Genomic DNA, 16,698 nt, shown 5'->3' on the forward strand with positions numbered 1-16,698 from the left:
TGTTCAAAAATTATTCTTGCCTAAATGAATCCTTGTTTACCTTGCAGAGTGTTAGATCTAGTTTCTTTATTAAAGAAAAGACTGTGTAGCAAGTTGTGAAAAGGCAAATCTAAGTGATAATTCTGATATCCATTTGAGAATTTTAAATTAGTACATAACAAGACTGGTAAAGAAAAGATTCATATGGAGAAGACAGTTCTCTCTATTTCTAGGGTAATCAATAGCTTGGTGGTAATTACAGAAATGATATTTTTTGGGCGGGTACTCAGTCTCCAGGCTCAGCCTAATCTCTTGGAGTAAAAATAACCTGCAGGCTTTCAACTGGATTAAGGAACAGCCAGACACTCTTTGGCCTGTGGTAATCAGGATGGCTGTCAGCCACTGTCCCCTTCATAGTAACCTAGCTAAGGAAGGAGACCAATTAGAAGTGGTAACAGGGACAGGGGAAAGTCATGGAAAAAAAGAAAGAAACAAAACATTGCCCTCATTCATTTTCTAGTGCAACTATAAAACCTCACAGAAAACCTTCTATCATTATCTTTCTTGGCATTTGGGAAGAAGGGAAGGAGCAACCTGAGAGTGAGAAGCTGAAGACAGCAGTAGGGGGGCGGAGGAGACTATGAGGAAGTTTCTAAAAGGGATGAGAGGGAAGGAGTCGGAAGTGCAGAGAAGGGGACAGATGAAGATGGTAAGGCAGGAGATCTGAGGTAGGCTAGGAGGGAGAAAGAGGAAGAGGGAGTAGTAGGGTAGTGAGAAGGTGAAGGAGTGACCTAGGGAAGTTCATACTCCATGGTTTGTATTTTACCCAAAAAATAGTTAGAAAAATCATCAGGGGTTAGGAAGGGAGGCAGTACTGGGCACCAGAGGCTTCAGGAGGGACTTAAAGCCCTGGAATAGTTAGTGGAGTTAACAGACATGCAAGTCAGTAACAGGAAATGAATGTTGCTAAGCAGACAAGAGATTAGTTATAGCAAGGAGAGTGAAATTTGAGTGGCAGAAGTTGACAAGTATTGTTTCATGTGCTAATATTTATTGTATATGCCCAGGGTATCTTATGATACAGAATTTTACAGCTCTATTTATGATTATGGTATGTTAAGCACTTACTACGCATCAAGCACTGTTCTAAGCACTGGGGTACATGTAAATTCATCAGATTGGGCACAGTCCCTGTCCCACCTGGGGCTCACATTCTAAGTAGGAGGGAGAACAGGCATTTAACCCCCATTTTGCAGTTGAGGAAATGGAGGCACTTCTGTACCTTGCCCAAGGTCACACAGCAAGTAACTGACAGAGATAGGTTCCCCTCAGCCAGATCAGTGTGAAGCAGTGTGGTCTAGTGGATAGAGAATAGACTTGGGAGTCAGAAGGAGCTGGGTTCCAATCTCAGCTCCGCCACTTGTCTGCTGTGTGACCTTGGGCAAGTCACTTAACTTCTTTGTGCCTTAGTTGCCTCATCTATAAAATGGGGATTAAGACTGCGAGCCCCACGTGGGACATGGACTGTACCCAACCTGATTACCTTGTATCTGTCCCAGTGGTTAGAATAGTGCTTGGCACATAGTAAGCTCTTAACACATACCATAAAAAAAGAGTTAAGATTAGAATCCAGGTCCTCTAACTCCCAGGCCTGTGCTCTTTCCACTAGGCCATGCTGCTTCTCATCTTATCTATCTACCTATCTTTATAAAACATTCATCTCTATAGCATCTAAGAGTTTTGTTTTAGGTCTCTCATTTTGTGGGGGTGGAAGGGTAGGGTGCGTATGTGTGTGGGGTGTTTGTGTGTGGGGTGTGGGGGTGTGTGTGTGTGTGTGTAGGGGGAATCTTCAGAATTTGAATACTTGGAAGTTGTACACGTTAATATTAAGTCCAATTCTCCATCCCTAAATTTACTAGATACTTTGAGAACAAAAGCCGTCTGTTTAATTCAGCAATGCTTTTCTCAGAATGTCTAAATCATTTAAAGACAATAACTTCAAACACTGGGAGGATCAGACTTAATGGTAGTATAGTTGACATTTAGTATGTGATTTAACTGATTGAACTCAGTAATAGCTATTTGTTTTCAAGAACAAAAACCTTCATTGTCAGTCTTTTACAGGTTTAATGAAGCAGTTGTTTACAAAGTCCTTCAAAGGGTTTCTCTTTTCATATTTATCCACCACAATTGGGATGCCGATTGAAACTAGTGTATTTATGCTATTTCATTTTTTTATTCACAACTAGTGTACATTTCTGTATTTTAGTTGACTTCTAAATTCATTTAATTGGACTTGTACTTTGAAGGGCACACTTTGAAAACTAAAAACAAATTCCTTTCCAAATTCATTTTGGTTTTGTGCACCATGAGTCATAAAGCCACAGACTAGCACTCTTTTGATAGTAGCCAACCACCCACACAGGGCATTCGGTGGTTTTGGCTTTTCAGCCAACCCCACGGCTCGTAGGTTCTTTGGACTTCTTGCCCACCCTCCCCGTGCCCTGCCCTTCCTTTGGTCAAGCAGACTTTCAGATAAGAACCCAGGACTCATCATCTTCAGATGTCTGTTAAACATGGTTCAGTGGAAAGAGCACGGGCTTTGGAGTCAGTGGTCAGGGGTTCAAATCCCGGCTCCGCCAATTGTCAGCTGTGTGACTTTGGGCAAGTCACTTAACTTCTCTGTGCCTCAGTTACCTCATCTGTAAAATGGGGATTGACTGTGAGCCCCCCATGGGACAATCTGATCACCTTGTAACCTCCCCAGCACTTAGAACAGTGCTTTGCTCATAGTAAGCGCTTAATAAATGCCATTATTATTATTATCCACTTGTTCATGGCCCTGTACAAGGTTAAATAGATACTAATTTAAGAACTGGGTCAAACAATGAAGGTTGGCAGTGGTGGAGGAAAGGAAAGGGAAGCCAGAAACCTGGACCGTCCCTTCGGAAGACTAATTTGAGGAAATTAGGCTAGGGCCCACGCTACAAGAGGCCCTGGCCTTGCCCATTCTGGTCACTGTTTGAGAAGCAGCAGGCCATGTACCTGGGAGTCAGAAGAACCTGGGTTCTCATCCCTGCTCTGTCACTTGTCTGCTGTGTGACCTTGGGCAAATCACTTCACTTCTCTGGGCCGCAGAACCCTCATCTGTAAAATGGGGACTAAGACTGCGAGCGCCATATGGGACATGGACTGTGTCCAACCTGATGAATTTGTGACTACTCCAGCACTTAGAACAGTGCCTGGCACATGATAAGTGTTTAACAAATACCATAGGGCAAAAAAAAAGCAGGGTGGCAAGGAGAGGGTGGGAGTAACTGTCTCCGTGAGCTAGCCACCTACCCTCCTCTTCTTGTGTGGAAGCCATCTGGAGTTCTGCTGAGGGAAATGGAGGGCCCAGGAGGGTAGCCGAGTAACTGTCCCCAGTCCATAAACATGAGAACATGGGGGAGATCAAAGAGATTTGAGGGTATAACTTTCACACTCTAACCCCTCCCACTCCCCCGGACCCCTACAATCCTTCACTTGGCTATGTAACTGTGTAACAAGCATTGTTCTAAGTGCTGGGGGAGATGTAAAGTTATCAGGTTGGACACAGTCCCTGTCCCTCTTGTGATTCACAGTCTAGGTAGGAGGAAGTAGGATGTTCACAGTCTAGGTAGGAGGAAGTAGGATGCGTATTGTGCAGTATTTATGGAGCACTTATTTTGGGTAGAGCACTGCTTGGGAGAATACAATAGAATTAATACACAGCAACTGTGCCCTCAAGGAGTTTACAGACCAGTGGATTTAATCTGTGAGTGAAGGAAGTGGGGCGTGGAGGGAGGGAGGGCTCGAGTCCATCTGGTAGACCCCGCTTCAACATTCATTCAGTAGTATTTCTTGAACACTTACCGTGTGCAGAGCACTGTATTAAGCACTTGGAAAGCACAATTCAGCAACAAATATGAAACCCCAGAACGGAATTAAGTGTGCAGGATAGTAACTGTGGTTTGGGTTAAGAGCTTTCTATGGGCCAAGTGCTGGGGTAGATCAGGTCGGGAGGAGTGTCTACCTCACATGGGGCTCACAGTCTAAGGGGGAAGGAGAAGGGGTATTTAAACCCCCATTTTACAGACGAGGAAACTGAGGCACGGAGACCAAATTCCCACAGCAGATGAGTGGCAGAGCTGAGGTTGGTACCCATAGAGATAGGCTTCTTCTCAGGCAGGGCAGGAAGGCCAGGAATTGTTTCCTCCCGTGGATTGAATCGCCCTCGGGGCTCTTTCGGATTGCGCCCAGGTGAGAGCGGCCCTACAGAGGCCCAGCTGAGGTGCAACAAACGCACTTGGCCCGGGGGGCGGGGGCTGAGAGCCAGGAGCCGCCCCTATATAAGCTCGGCCTCGGGGGAGGGAATCCTAGGGAGCTACTCCTTTTTGCACGATGGGCTGTAGAGTGAGGAGAGGAGCAGGGGCTCGCCTGCTTGCAGGGCTCCGAGGATGTTGCCACCGGTGGGTGTGGGTGCAGCTGCTGCTCTCCTGCCTTGTGGTCCACACCACTACGAGCCACGATCCAGGCTTCCCAGGTAAGTCCTCATCCCACAGCCTATCTGACCACCCCCTTGTTCGTGTCTAATTACTTTCAAAATCCCTTGCTTCCTCTTCTCAGCATCCTAGCCATGGTAAGGTGTCAGGGTGCCCATGTTCTCATCACAGACCCATTTCAGGTACCATCTCCTGTTATGATGACAAGATGATGGTGAGACTGCCTGGACATCTTGCCTCCAGGGCTTGGAAAGCATCTGTGACTGGTAAGTAATGTGAATCCTAGTTTGTACCCTGTACTTGCCCACAGCCACCAGTAAACACCAACCCACTCATTCAGTAATCTGTACAGCCTGAAAGGGGTTTAAAGTACTTATTACAATGCCACCTAACTCACCCTTTTTAGTCTTACTATGTAAGTGCTTAGAGAAGCAGTGTGGTTCAGTGGAAAGAGCATGGACTCTGGAGTCAGAGGTCATGGGTTCAAATCCCAGCTCCACCACTCATCAGCTGTGTGACTTTGGGCAAGTCACTTAATTTCTCTGGGCCTCAGTTACCGCATCTGTAAAATGGGGATTAAGACTGAGCCCCACATGGGACAACCTGATCACCTTGTAAATTACCCAGTGATTAGAACAGTACTCTGCACATAAGCACTTAATAAATGTCATAATTACTACAGGATAAATACAAGCCAATTAAGTTGGACACAGTCCTTGTCCCACATGGTCCTCACAGTCTAGGTGAGAGAACAGAAGAATTGATGCATAGGAGTTAAGTGATTTACCCAAGGTCACACAGTAAGTGAAAGAACTACAGCTAAAACCCAGGTTTTCTGGCTCCCAGACCTTTGATCTTTCCACAAACTCCTGTTGCTTCTTAAGAGCAGAAACAAGGACACAATGGTTTAACTATCCTAATCTGTATTCCCCTCTAGACTTCCTTGGAGCTGAAACCATGAACTGTACCTATACTCTGGATTCAAAAAAGCTTATCTTGATAGCTGCATATGAGAATTGTACTAAGATGGTGGTAAGTATCTTTTTTTCTTTCTCTTTCTTTCTGGTTTTTTTTTTCTTTTTCCTTCTCCCCCATTCCTTGACCAGAGTTAAGACTGCCTGACATGAGCAGTGAGTGTTGGGGAATAGAAAGCTGTTGACCCATAGAAGCACATGTCAAAATACAAGTCTGCCTAGGCCTTCTAAAGGGAGCAAAAATGATGTATTACAATGAAACTGGCAATAGGAAAACTTAACAACTGAGGCTTCATCTTAAGATGCTGCCCCATGATGATGACTCCATTTGGAGGAAGTGCTGGTCCTTGTCAAGCATTACTGCAAATACTCAGGTGAAATCAATCAGTATTATTCACCTCTTGTGTGAAGAGTGCTGTATCTTACAATTAGTCTACTGTAAGACTAGGCTCAGGAGTTTGCAATCTGCCAGGGGAGAAAAGCCCTAAAACTAGATAACAAGATACATGTACCCCCAATTTAAAGGTGCAAGGTCTGAAAGGGTAGACAAAATGAGGAATCAATGTGGGAAGGGCTGATCAGATGTGAGGCAACAGAAGCCACTGCCTGACTTGAAGTCCTCAAAGGTAAAACAAAACAGAGCTTAAGCCATCAACCTAGCCATGTAAATCACTTAAAATTAAGGATCTTACTAAAGATACTCCTTACCCTTAATGTAACTAGATTCTGAAAAGGTAACAAACCAAAGGCTCTCCAGACCAGTATTTGACTTGTCATGCCCAAACATATCCAACTGACAAATGCAACAGCTGCTTAAGTTTGAGAGCATTTCCACATAGTGCAAGCCAAAGAGACAGTAGGGCCTGGGAGACAGTTATTGCTTAACTAATCCTAGTCTACATACAGGATGATATCCATCAAATGAACATTGAACTGACTGTGGAAACTTCAGTGGGGACCCAGACCTTAACCTATCGGATAAGCTGCCCTGCCATCCAAGCTGATGACCCCCTTACTACTGGGTTTTTAGGAGCCACAAACTGCACCAAGGATCTCATGTCTGTAAGTATCAGCCCTTAAACTTGACAAGTGACCACTACAGATCAAAATGTACCTCTATATGGCTGAGTCACTCAAGACTAAATCAGGACTGAGGGAAGAATAGAGCAAGGAAGATAATTCCTTTACTAAGGGATGGAATCCATTAGGTGTAGGCATCACAGGGTCCTTGACCAGAGCTTGCTTAAGAACTTCTGACCTAAATGTCTCTTCTCTTCCCAGGTTTCCTTCCCACAAATCATACCCAGTTTTGATGATGAAACTATGGTAAGTAATTCTTCCTAATAAATGGGTTATAGGTAGAATCTCATGATTTGGGGGGAATGAAGGAAACCAACTGCATAGGAGAGGTTGGCAGTCTGAAGTAGGTAAAATACTGGCAAGGATCTAACAAATGCTTTGATTTCAGACAAAAGACTCTCAGATGGCCTGGACTCTGTCAGTGGGTGATCACTTAAAACCAAGGATCTTGGCTATCCCGGAAGCCATGGAGCAAGGCTACACGTTTTTCATTGGTCACAAGGAAATAATCATTCAAGTCTCATTCAGTGCTACTGGAGTTAATCACTTTAAGGTATACATAGCAGGCTTTTTAAGTCTGCTCTAGTGGCAATCAAAAGATTTCAGCACTAACAAGCCAGGGCCTATGCCACATCACTCAGAACCATTAGGTATGGCTTAGTCTGCCCAAATTGGTATAAAGTATCTCAAGGCCCAGGCATGTATGCCTTCATAGCCCCGTTCCTAAGATTTGATAGGCTGCAGTCCACTTCCACAGTGGAAACCACTAGAGAAATACAGCTCAACTGAGATGCTTCATTTAGTTTTCCCTCCCCCTACTTCTGCAACACTTAACTCCTATCTCTCATCAGGAGCTAGCATATCTGAGCTCAGTCCACAGGATCAAATCTCAGTAGATGAGTGACATTTACTGAGCACTTACTATGTGCAGAGCACTGTAAGCACTTCATAGACAATAGTTACTGTCTCCTCATTCTAAACCAAACCTACACTGCCATGTTTCCACAGCAAGGGACCCATCATCTATACACTGCAGCCCTCAAACTTACATATGGACCTCCGGAGCAGAGACTCATCCTCTCATCCCAGATGATTTGTGCACCAGGTAAGGCTGAAGCTAAACAATATTCCAATTAATATCTTGAGTATGTAGTAGAGCCCACTACTAGGCAGTTGGAAAAACAGCTTGCTCTATATGGAGTGGGGAACAGGCATTAACTAAAGGAGAAATAGTAGGGTAGGGATATTTAAATGCTTAAAGAGTCAACTTGAGGGGAGGGCAGATAGGGAGAAATGACAATTTAATCAGAGCTTCTTGGAAATGTCTTTGAGGGTTTTTAAGGTAGGGTTTGGACTACCAGAGGAAAGGGTTTCTAGGCTCAATGAAGGGGGCATTGACAGGGTAAACAAGACTGAGGTACAGAATAAACTAGAGGAGCAGCGTATGTAAGCTGGGTGGTAGTGGGATATGAGGGTAAGAGGGAGCACCCTGATCAAGTGCCTTAAAACAAATGGTAAGGGGTTTGATATAGAGGTGGCAGGCCTCCACTGGAGGTTTAAGTGGGTGGGGGGGAAATATGGATTGAATACTTTTTTTTTTTTTCTAGAAAAACAATCCAGGTAGAAACTGGATTAGAGGGAGTCAGTGTGAAGGTTGCAGTATGAGCTTGTTGTGGGCCAGAAATATCAAGGTGGTGTCTAGTGGCTGTGGTTTTTTGCATTACTCACCTAAGCACTTATTACAATACAACCAAGTGAATAACTCCTTGGATAAGCATGGTAGCAATCTGGAGAGGCAAAAGCAGATTCCAGTTAAGATTGGAATCTATTCCCCTGAAAATAATCATTCTTCTTTCCAGGCCCAGCTACCTGCAACTCCACACACATGACAATAACCATCCCAAAGTTTCCAGGGTGGTTAACTGCCATTAGTATAGGAGAAAAGAACATTCCCATGAACCAGCTACATGCCAATGGAATTGCTGTTGACCAAAGAAATGGCTTGAGATTGTACATTAGTAAAAGAGCTTTGAATTCTAGGGTAAGTTATCAATTACACAAATTAAAAACTGGGCTGACTCCAAATGGGAGGAAACTGTCATCCTCTTAATGCACCTAAGCAGGAAGTTGATCCTGTAGTAAAACTACTATTGATCTAATACTACAAACACTTCCTCTTACTAGCTTCCCCCTAGCGAAGTGCTTGTACTTGCCTGCACAAGGATACCAGTATTCACTCCTACTTTATTCTTTTAGGATTCTGACAGCTGTACAGGCTTTCCATTCTACTTGTCCTCCCTGAAGCTGACATTTCAATACTATGGAGAAATGGTATCTATGGTCATGTACCCAGAATGCTCTTGTGACCCACCTGCTCTAATAGGTAAAGAACTACTCTTCAAGCTTTTCTCTTGACTCAGTAACTAGCCCCCACAGGAAAAATAGCATTAACCTTTATTTCCAACTGGATACCACTTGTTCCTGAAACAACTAAGTCTGGCTTGCTACTTAATTGCCCCTACCCAAATAACTCATCTGCTAAAAACACTTAGTTGTGATGCACATCTATCCCTTCAGGGCCAAGTCTCTCACATTTCAATTTCAGATGCTGTGTGTACCCAAGATGGTTACATGGACTTTGAAGTCCATAGCCACAGAACAAAACCAGCCCTGAACCTAAGTACGCTCAAAGTAAGAGATGAAACCTGCAAGCCAGTCCTCAAGTCCCAAACACAGGAAATGGTTGAGTTTCACATCCCATTGAATGGCTGTGGAACAAGTATTAAGGTACGTGGTGTGGGTTGGAGGGAAGGACACCTGGTATTGGGGATTTTAACCAGTAAGTAATTCTCCAAACTACTCAGTTTGAAGGGAACCAAGCAGTCTATGAAAATGAAGTACATGCTCTCTGGGCAGATCTACCCCCAAGCAAAATATCCAGAGACAGTGAATTCAGGTAGGTGGTGATTCAAAACTAAAACTAGTCCATCAGCCTTCTTTAAGCTGACGTCTGAGCCTAGCAACACAATACAATTTGTGGCTTTTATTTAATTCTCCCTCTGCAGGCTGACAGTAATGTGCTATTATAGCGATGATGACTTAATAGTGGGTGCCAACATCACCAATCCACCTCCTCCCGTGGCTTCTGTGAAACAAGGTCCTCTTTCCTTAATCCTTCAGATCTATCCAGGTAGGAGCTCTGAACCTTTCTCTCTTTCCTATAGAGCTTTATTTATCCAAATGGGCTACAGGTGTTTCTCTTCCAGATGATGCCTACAAGCAGCCTTATGGAGAAGAGCTGTTCCCCATAGTGAAATTCTTGAGACAACCAATCTACTTGGAAGTTCAAGTTCTAAACCGGAGTGATCCAAACATCAAACTAGTGCTGGATGACTGCTGGGCAACTATGGTCCAGGACCCTGACTCCCTCCCCCGGTGGGACATCATTGTGGATGGGTGAGTGCATTGCTGCCTTAAATCAGCAGTCCCCCTCCCCAAGGCCTAGCTAGAGGAAAGTGTGCTGGCTAGCTTCAATCAACCTACTTAAGTTAGTACTCAAACAAGTAGGCAGGCACATTCCCTCCCCACAACACTTTTAATGTAGAGGGACAGACATTAATATAAACTATGGTAATAGTGCTGGGGTAAATACAAACAAATCATGTTTGGACAGTCACTGTCCCCCACAAGGCTCTCAATCACCTCATCTGTAAAATGGGAACAGGCACAGAAATGAAATGACTCACCCAAGGTCACAGCAGACAAGTAGCAGAACTGGGATCAGAACCCATGACCTTCTGACTCCCAGGCTTATGCTCTATCCACTATGCCCTGATGTTCCTCATAAGCATAAATACTTTAGGACTGAAGAAAGGGCAAAAAATCTAAGTGCAAGGGTCCCACAAAGGAGCGGGAGAGGAGGAAATGAGGGCCTAACCCAGGAGGCCTCTTACATCAAATCCCCTCATTGATGGGACCATTCCAGCTTGAACCAGGTACTTACACTAAGGATTAACATTAACCAAGTATCTTACCTGGTGTTTCTCTAGATGTGCCTACCAGCTAGACAACTACAGAACAACATTCCATAAAGTTGGCTCTTCACTGAACTATCCCAACCACTATCAGAGATTTGAAGTGAAGACATTTGCCTTTGTAACCGGTGATAAGGCCCTCTCTAGTCTGGTAAGTGGCAAACAAAGCTAGTAGTAGGTAAAAAGCATGAAGTAGAAGCTTAGTATTCTTTATTTCTTTACCCTTAGGTCTACTTCCACTGCAGTGCCTTACTGTGTGACCACCTAAATCCAGATTCCTCTCTGTGTTCAGTGAAATGTCCACTACTCTCTAGGAACAAACGAGGTAAGTTCAATCCTCTATACCTGTATGCCTGCAATTATAATTGAGCACAATTTAGATCTTTCAGACTTGTCAACTTTGATTCTAGCTGGAGACACCTCTGAAAAGGCAAAATCTACAACAACAAGTCTTCCTGGTCCTGTCCTCTTGGTGTCAGATGAATGGTCTCCAGCCAGAGGTATACTAAAACACTTAGTACTAAGCAAAGCCACTTAAGACTGAACTCAAGCCTTATTGAAGATTGTGCATTAATGACACCTGAGTGAACCTTGTTCTGTTAACCGGTATCTTACAGGACACAAGATTTTTAGTTGCTGGAATCTCTAACCAAGTTAATAGTGCAATGGCTCAGATGTGAATTCACTTGATATCAATTGTTTACTGAGCACTATACTAAACACTTGAGAGTACAATACAGTACTCACCAGCATGTTCCCTGCCCATAATGAGCTTACAGGATAGTTAATACCTATGCAACTTCAGGGTCACTGCCTAAAGCCAAAGATGAAATCCTGTGGTAGTAGCAGCTTCATGGAAGGGTGGCTTCTCCCATTGAATGAAACTTAGAACTTCAGGGTTGGAGGATGTGCTACTAGCAGTAAAATGAACACTTGAGTTTGCACCCAGAGATGAGGTGTATTGTCACACACTTATGTGGCTGTAATGTATTGAACAGCATGCATTGCCAGGGGGTGGATAGGTGTTGTCATGGAACAGGCACCTGAGGCCTCTCACTTGCCCTAATAAAACCCTCAATCCCCTTACCAAACTTAAGTGGGACTAATTCTAACCATGTTTCTCTAATTCAATGAAAATAGCTCAAAGTCCCCACATCAATGCCTATATTCACAAAAATCCCAGGTTTAAAGATGCCAAACCTAAACTTGTACAACTGCTCTTTTTTTTTTTTTTTTTTTTTTTTTTTTTTTTTTTTTTTTTTTAGGTACCATGGACTCCAAAGGGCAGTGGAACAAAGGAGTGTGGATTGCTGCTACAACACTGGCTGTCATTGTGGCAGGAATATTTGTTGTTGCATCTATATATGTAACTAAATGTCTGAGACCCTGTACTGTTTAGCAACAGAAATTGAGTAATAAATCAGGCCTTGTACTACACATCCTGTCTTCTGCCTTATTTGATAAGTTAAATATTGGTGGTGGTCTTACCTGGTAGCGTTCACAGCTCAGGGAAACCTCAAATTCTCTTCCTCCCCCCACCCCCTACCTTCCTTGGATCAAAACACACACTTTTTTTTTAACATTCTGCATTGTCAATTACAGGGCAAACAACTAAGTGGTGAAGAGAATTTTAATTCAATCACCCCCTAGCACAGCTTACTCCAAGAGTGGTAAATAGAGGAGGGTGCTAGTAAGTTGTCTACAACAGTTGAGCTTCTTGAAACAAACCCTAACCCAAGACTAATACTTTCCATCAGATGCTCAGCACTCAAGGCAACACTGGGAAATGAAGTTACATCCATCTATTCCTATCTTCAAGTAAAGACTTCTGGTATACTTCTGAAGAAATTCCTCGCTATGCCTAGCACAAATGAGGTAGGTACAATTTCACTCTAAAGCCATAGCCTTAAGCTTCAGGTTTGAGGGTATGAAGTTAAAAAATCATACAATATCCCTAGCCTAATGTTCTAAAACCACACTTGGTCTTGTTTGCTATTCAAACCACATTTCCATATTCTAAAAGTTGCAAATATATTGCAAAATCTATTTTTCTAAGATGAACAGGCTAAAGTCCCAACTGCAGAAGCTTGGGCTTTAAAGAAAGGCTTTCTTCACAATTTCATCTCCAACAGTGACTACAAGAAACAGTGCTTGAATTTTTGGTAGATTAGCACCAGAAGCCATATGCAGCCCCCAGGAGGTGTTGCTGTAGATTGGGCATGTACTTCCACTCTGAATGGGAAGGACACTCCCACTGTCCTAACTTTAGGATAGAGAAAATCCAAAGTGGGTAGGCCTTAAAAAGTATCTAAGCAGGTTGGTTTTCTTGTAACTGTAAATGATCATATTTTTAATAGGCATTTCTGGGCTCATTTCTAATACAGTACTCTGCACACAATAAGCACTCAGTAAATACTTTTGAGGAGGATGCTGATTTGTAGAAATAGCAGATGCCATTATTGACAGCCCATGTCCCTACAGATAACATCCTCCTAGGATAAATTTTTTTTTTTTGTTTTGCAGTAATGTTGGTGATTGTTTTTTTTGAGAATAACAAATTCTTCCTTCAGTTCTCTGCTTCCCAAACCTCTGTTGACCTCCGAGGGTTAAATCCCTAGACTGTAAGCTTGTTAAATATGAAAGCATCCTTGTACTGTTTTGAAATTGGCCTTCCCTCAGGATCAAGGTATACCTGCATTGCTCCCTCTAGACTGTAAGCTTGTGTGGGCAGGGAATGTGCCTTCTAACTCTTTTTTGTCTATTGGACTCTCCCAAGTGCTTAGAACAATGCTCTGCAGATAGTAAGCACTCAATAAATACCATCGGTTGAATGAGTGAATGATTGGTCAGCTCTCTGGAAGATACTTTGATAAGTATTATTCTATTTATTTTTTACTTGTACATATCTATTCTATTTTATTTTGTTAGTATGTTTGGTTTTGTTCTGTCTCCCCCCTTTTAGACTGTGAGCCCACTGTTGGGTAGGGACTGTCTCTATATGTTGCCAACTTGTACTTCCCAAGCGCTGAGTACAGTGCTCTGCACACAGTAAGCGCTCAATAAATGCAATTGATCACATTTGAGGCAACATGATACAGGACTGAGGAAAGGCCTGAAAATCCAGGGGATTACACCTTCCTGATGCCAGAGAAGCATTGTGGCTCAGTGGAAAGAGCTTGGGCTGTGGAGTCAGAGGTCATGGGTTCAAATCCCAGCTCTGCCTATTGTAAGCTGTGTGACTTTTTGGACAAGTCACTTCACTTCTCTGTGCCTCAGTTACCTCATCTGTAAAATGGGGATTAAGACTGAGCCCCCGCATGGGACAACCTGATCACCTTGTAACTGCACCAGTGCTTAGAACAGTGCTTTGCACATAGTAAGCCCTTAAATGCCATTATTACTATTTATTATTATTATTACTACAAGGGAGGCTTATCCAGAAAGACTTTCCCTACCCTTTGTAGTTCATAACTACAATGCCATAATTTGCATGAAAGTTTCTGTGACTTGTAACTTGAGCTCCCTCTTCGGGTTAGCAATGGTAAAACAGTAAAAGCTTCTCCCTTCCCGGGTTCCTGTTAACAACAACAAAAAAATCTTTGCAAAACTGTCTCCCACTAGCTGAGGTGCAGCTGTCGACAGTCCAACCGCTGGATGCCCTCCTGTGACAGAGGTCGACAGAGATAGACGAGAGCAAGGTAAAGTGAGTAGGTGGCATAAGTTTGCCCCCTCCTGCAATTAATCAATCAATTGTATTGAGCGCTTACTGCGTGCAGAGCACTGTACTAAGTGCTTGGGAAGTACAAGTTGGCAACATATACAGTCCCTACCCAACAGTGGGCTCACAGTCTAAAAGGGGGAGACCCTCCTGCCTTACCTCTATCTGCACATTTGGTCCTCTGGCACCAGTTTACTTACTGTGTCCTGATCTCATCTATCTTGTCACTGGCCCCTCTCCCATACCCTCCCTCTCCATATGTGCCAGGCCACCACTCCCTCCCCACCTTCGAAGCATCATTAAGATTACATCTCCAAGAGGCCTTCCTGGATTAAGTCCTTCTCTTCCCTGACTCTCACTTCTCTGCCATCTCTGCATTTGGATCTGTACCCTTTGAGCATTTGGCATTCACTCCACCCTCAGTCCCACAACATATGTACATATCTGTAAACTATGTCTCTTCCCCTCTAGACTGTAAACTTGAAAGGTCTCTACCGACTCCAGAGTATTGTACAACCTGAAACACTTAGTACAATGTTCCCCACAGAGCTTAATAAATACCACTGACTGATTCTTACATAAGTGCTGTGGGGCTGGGGTGAGTATCTGAGTATCAAAGTGCTTAAGGGGTACAAAGCCAAGGGCAGAGTCAATGGTTAAGGGAGGGTGAATAGGGGAAAATGAAGGCTTAAAGCTGATGGCAAGTAGCTTCTATTTGTGAAGGGCAACCATTGGAGGCTTTTAAGTAGTGGGGTGATATGGACTAAACACTTTTTCAGAAAAATGATCCCAGCAGCAGAGTGAAGTATGGACTGAAGGTACAAACAGGAGGCAGGGAGGTTAAGTGGGGAGGCTGGTGAAGTAGTCAAAGTGGGAAACAAATGTTGGATAAGCATGGTAGCAGTTTGAGATGAAAAGGAAGGGGCAGATTCTTGAAGTGTTATGATGTCAGAACCCAGGAGTGCCTCAGTTACCTCATCTGTAAAATGTGGATTAAGACTGTGAGCCCCCCACCATGGGACAACCTGATCACCTTGTAACCTCCCCAGCACTTAGAACAGTGCTTTGCACATAGTAAGCACTTAATAAATGCCATTATTATTAATAATCCTGACTCTGCTCTTTGCCTGTTATGTGACCTTAGGCATGTCATTTAACTTTTGTTTCAATTTCCTTTATGGGTTCCTTAGTAACAACTTAACTAGCATAATGACAATGACTACTTAATGCTTTGAAACAGCTGTGTGTTTTTCATAAGATTTTTACTTTACCTCCTCTGTTCATATTTTTAGGCTTTAAAAAAAAAAAAACTCTCCACTTTTTGTTACCTCAGTTCACGACAAGCTTTTATTGTTTCTGGCTAAACTAAGCAGAGGCCTTTATATATTTGCTCCCCTTAACAATAGAAACAAACTGACTTTAAATCCTACTTCCTCCCACTTAAACTGTAAGTCTCATATGGGACTGGGACTGTCTGACCTAATTATCTTGTCTCTACCCCAGGGCTTAGTACAGTGCTTGGCACATAGTAAGTGGTTAATTAATATTACTATTTTTATTAATAAAAAGAGAACTAGAAGTAAGAACCTAAGAGACCGAGCAATAGGAGTTTTCAGATATTTCTTTCATTTTATTTTCCCCCCTACCTGCTTCCCACCTATCCAGATCTGGCTGCAGCACAAATTAAAAGAATGTTTTGTTTTGTAATAAAGCTCTCCTCCCCTCCTGATCACCCCCTTCTTCTGCCCTACAGCACTTCATATTTGTACATATTTACTATATTTTATTGATGTGCATATAGCTATAATTCTATTTATTGTGATGGTTTTGACACCTGTCTACATGTTTTGTTTGTCTCCCCCATCTAAACTGAGAGCCTGTTGTTGGGTAGGGACCGACTCTATATGTTGCCAACTTGTACTTCCCCAGCACTTAGTACAGTGCTCTGCACACAGTAAGCACTCAATAAATGATTGAATGAATAAATAAAGACAATTCAAGGCACAAGTGCTACATGTTCCAACCCATAATTTTAAATTATTCATAGGTGTCCTAATCCTCTGCTCGAGTCCCATTTCCTAATACCTGTGGTAGAGGTAATGGAATGCTGATGTAGTGATGAAAGAAAATCTTACCTTTTGCAGATCTAGCTCACGATGGCATGGGGAATAATGGTGGAATAGAGCCTCAGTTTATAGCCCACCTTCTACTTATAAGATTTTTCCGATGCTGCAGGAACAGGTGTGGACCTGTATGAAACATGGTTACCCAACCCCTACCTCACAGCAGATTTTATATGGACAGTGCATGTTCCCAATCACTAACTTGAAGGTTTTGTTTCTTTACTCATGTAGGAAGTCTTTACCCTTAAAGAACTTAAAGTATTTTTG

The 16,698-nt window shown here is 43.1% G+C and overlaps 1 protein-coding gene across 1 annotated transcript; it reads left to right on the top strand.

Moving 5' to 3' along the window:
* Window positions 1–4,401: 4,401 nt before the first annotated feature.
* ZP2 (zona pellucida glycoprotein 2) lies at window positions 4,402–12,027 on the top strand. The gene is made up of 17 exons (XM_038763513.1): window positions 4,402–4,543; window positions 4,685–4,768; window positions 5,440–5,534; window positions 6,383–6,538; window positions 6,758–6,802; window positions 6,945–7,109; window positions 7,565–7,661; window positions 8,416–8,597; window positions 8,813–8,939; window positions 9,162–9,343; window positions 9,421–9,512; window positions 9,622–9,746; window positions 9,823–10,012; window positions 10,606–10,741; window positions 10,819–10,915; window positions 11,001–11,090; window positions 11,856–12,027. The coding sequence occupies exons 1-17, from the start codon at window positions 4,402–4,404 to the stop codon at window positions 11,987–11,989; spliced, it is 2,139 nt and encodes a 712-aa protein (XP_038619441.1). The 3' UTR covers window positions 11,990–12,027.
* The last annotated feature ends 4,671 nt before the right edge of the window (window positions 12,028–16,698 follow it).

The sequence above is a fragment of the Tachyglossus aculeatus genome, chromosome 21 (assembly GCF_015852505.1).
Source record: "Tachyglossus aculeatus isolate mTacAcu1 chromosome 21, mTacAcu1.pri, whole genome shotgun sequence".
Taxonomy (NCBI): Eukaryota; Metazoa; Chordata; class Mammalia; order Monotremata; family Tachyglossidae; genus Tachyglossus; species Tachyglossus aculeatus.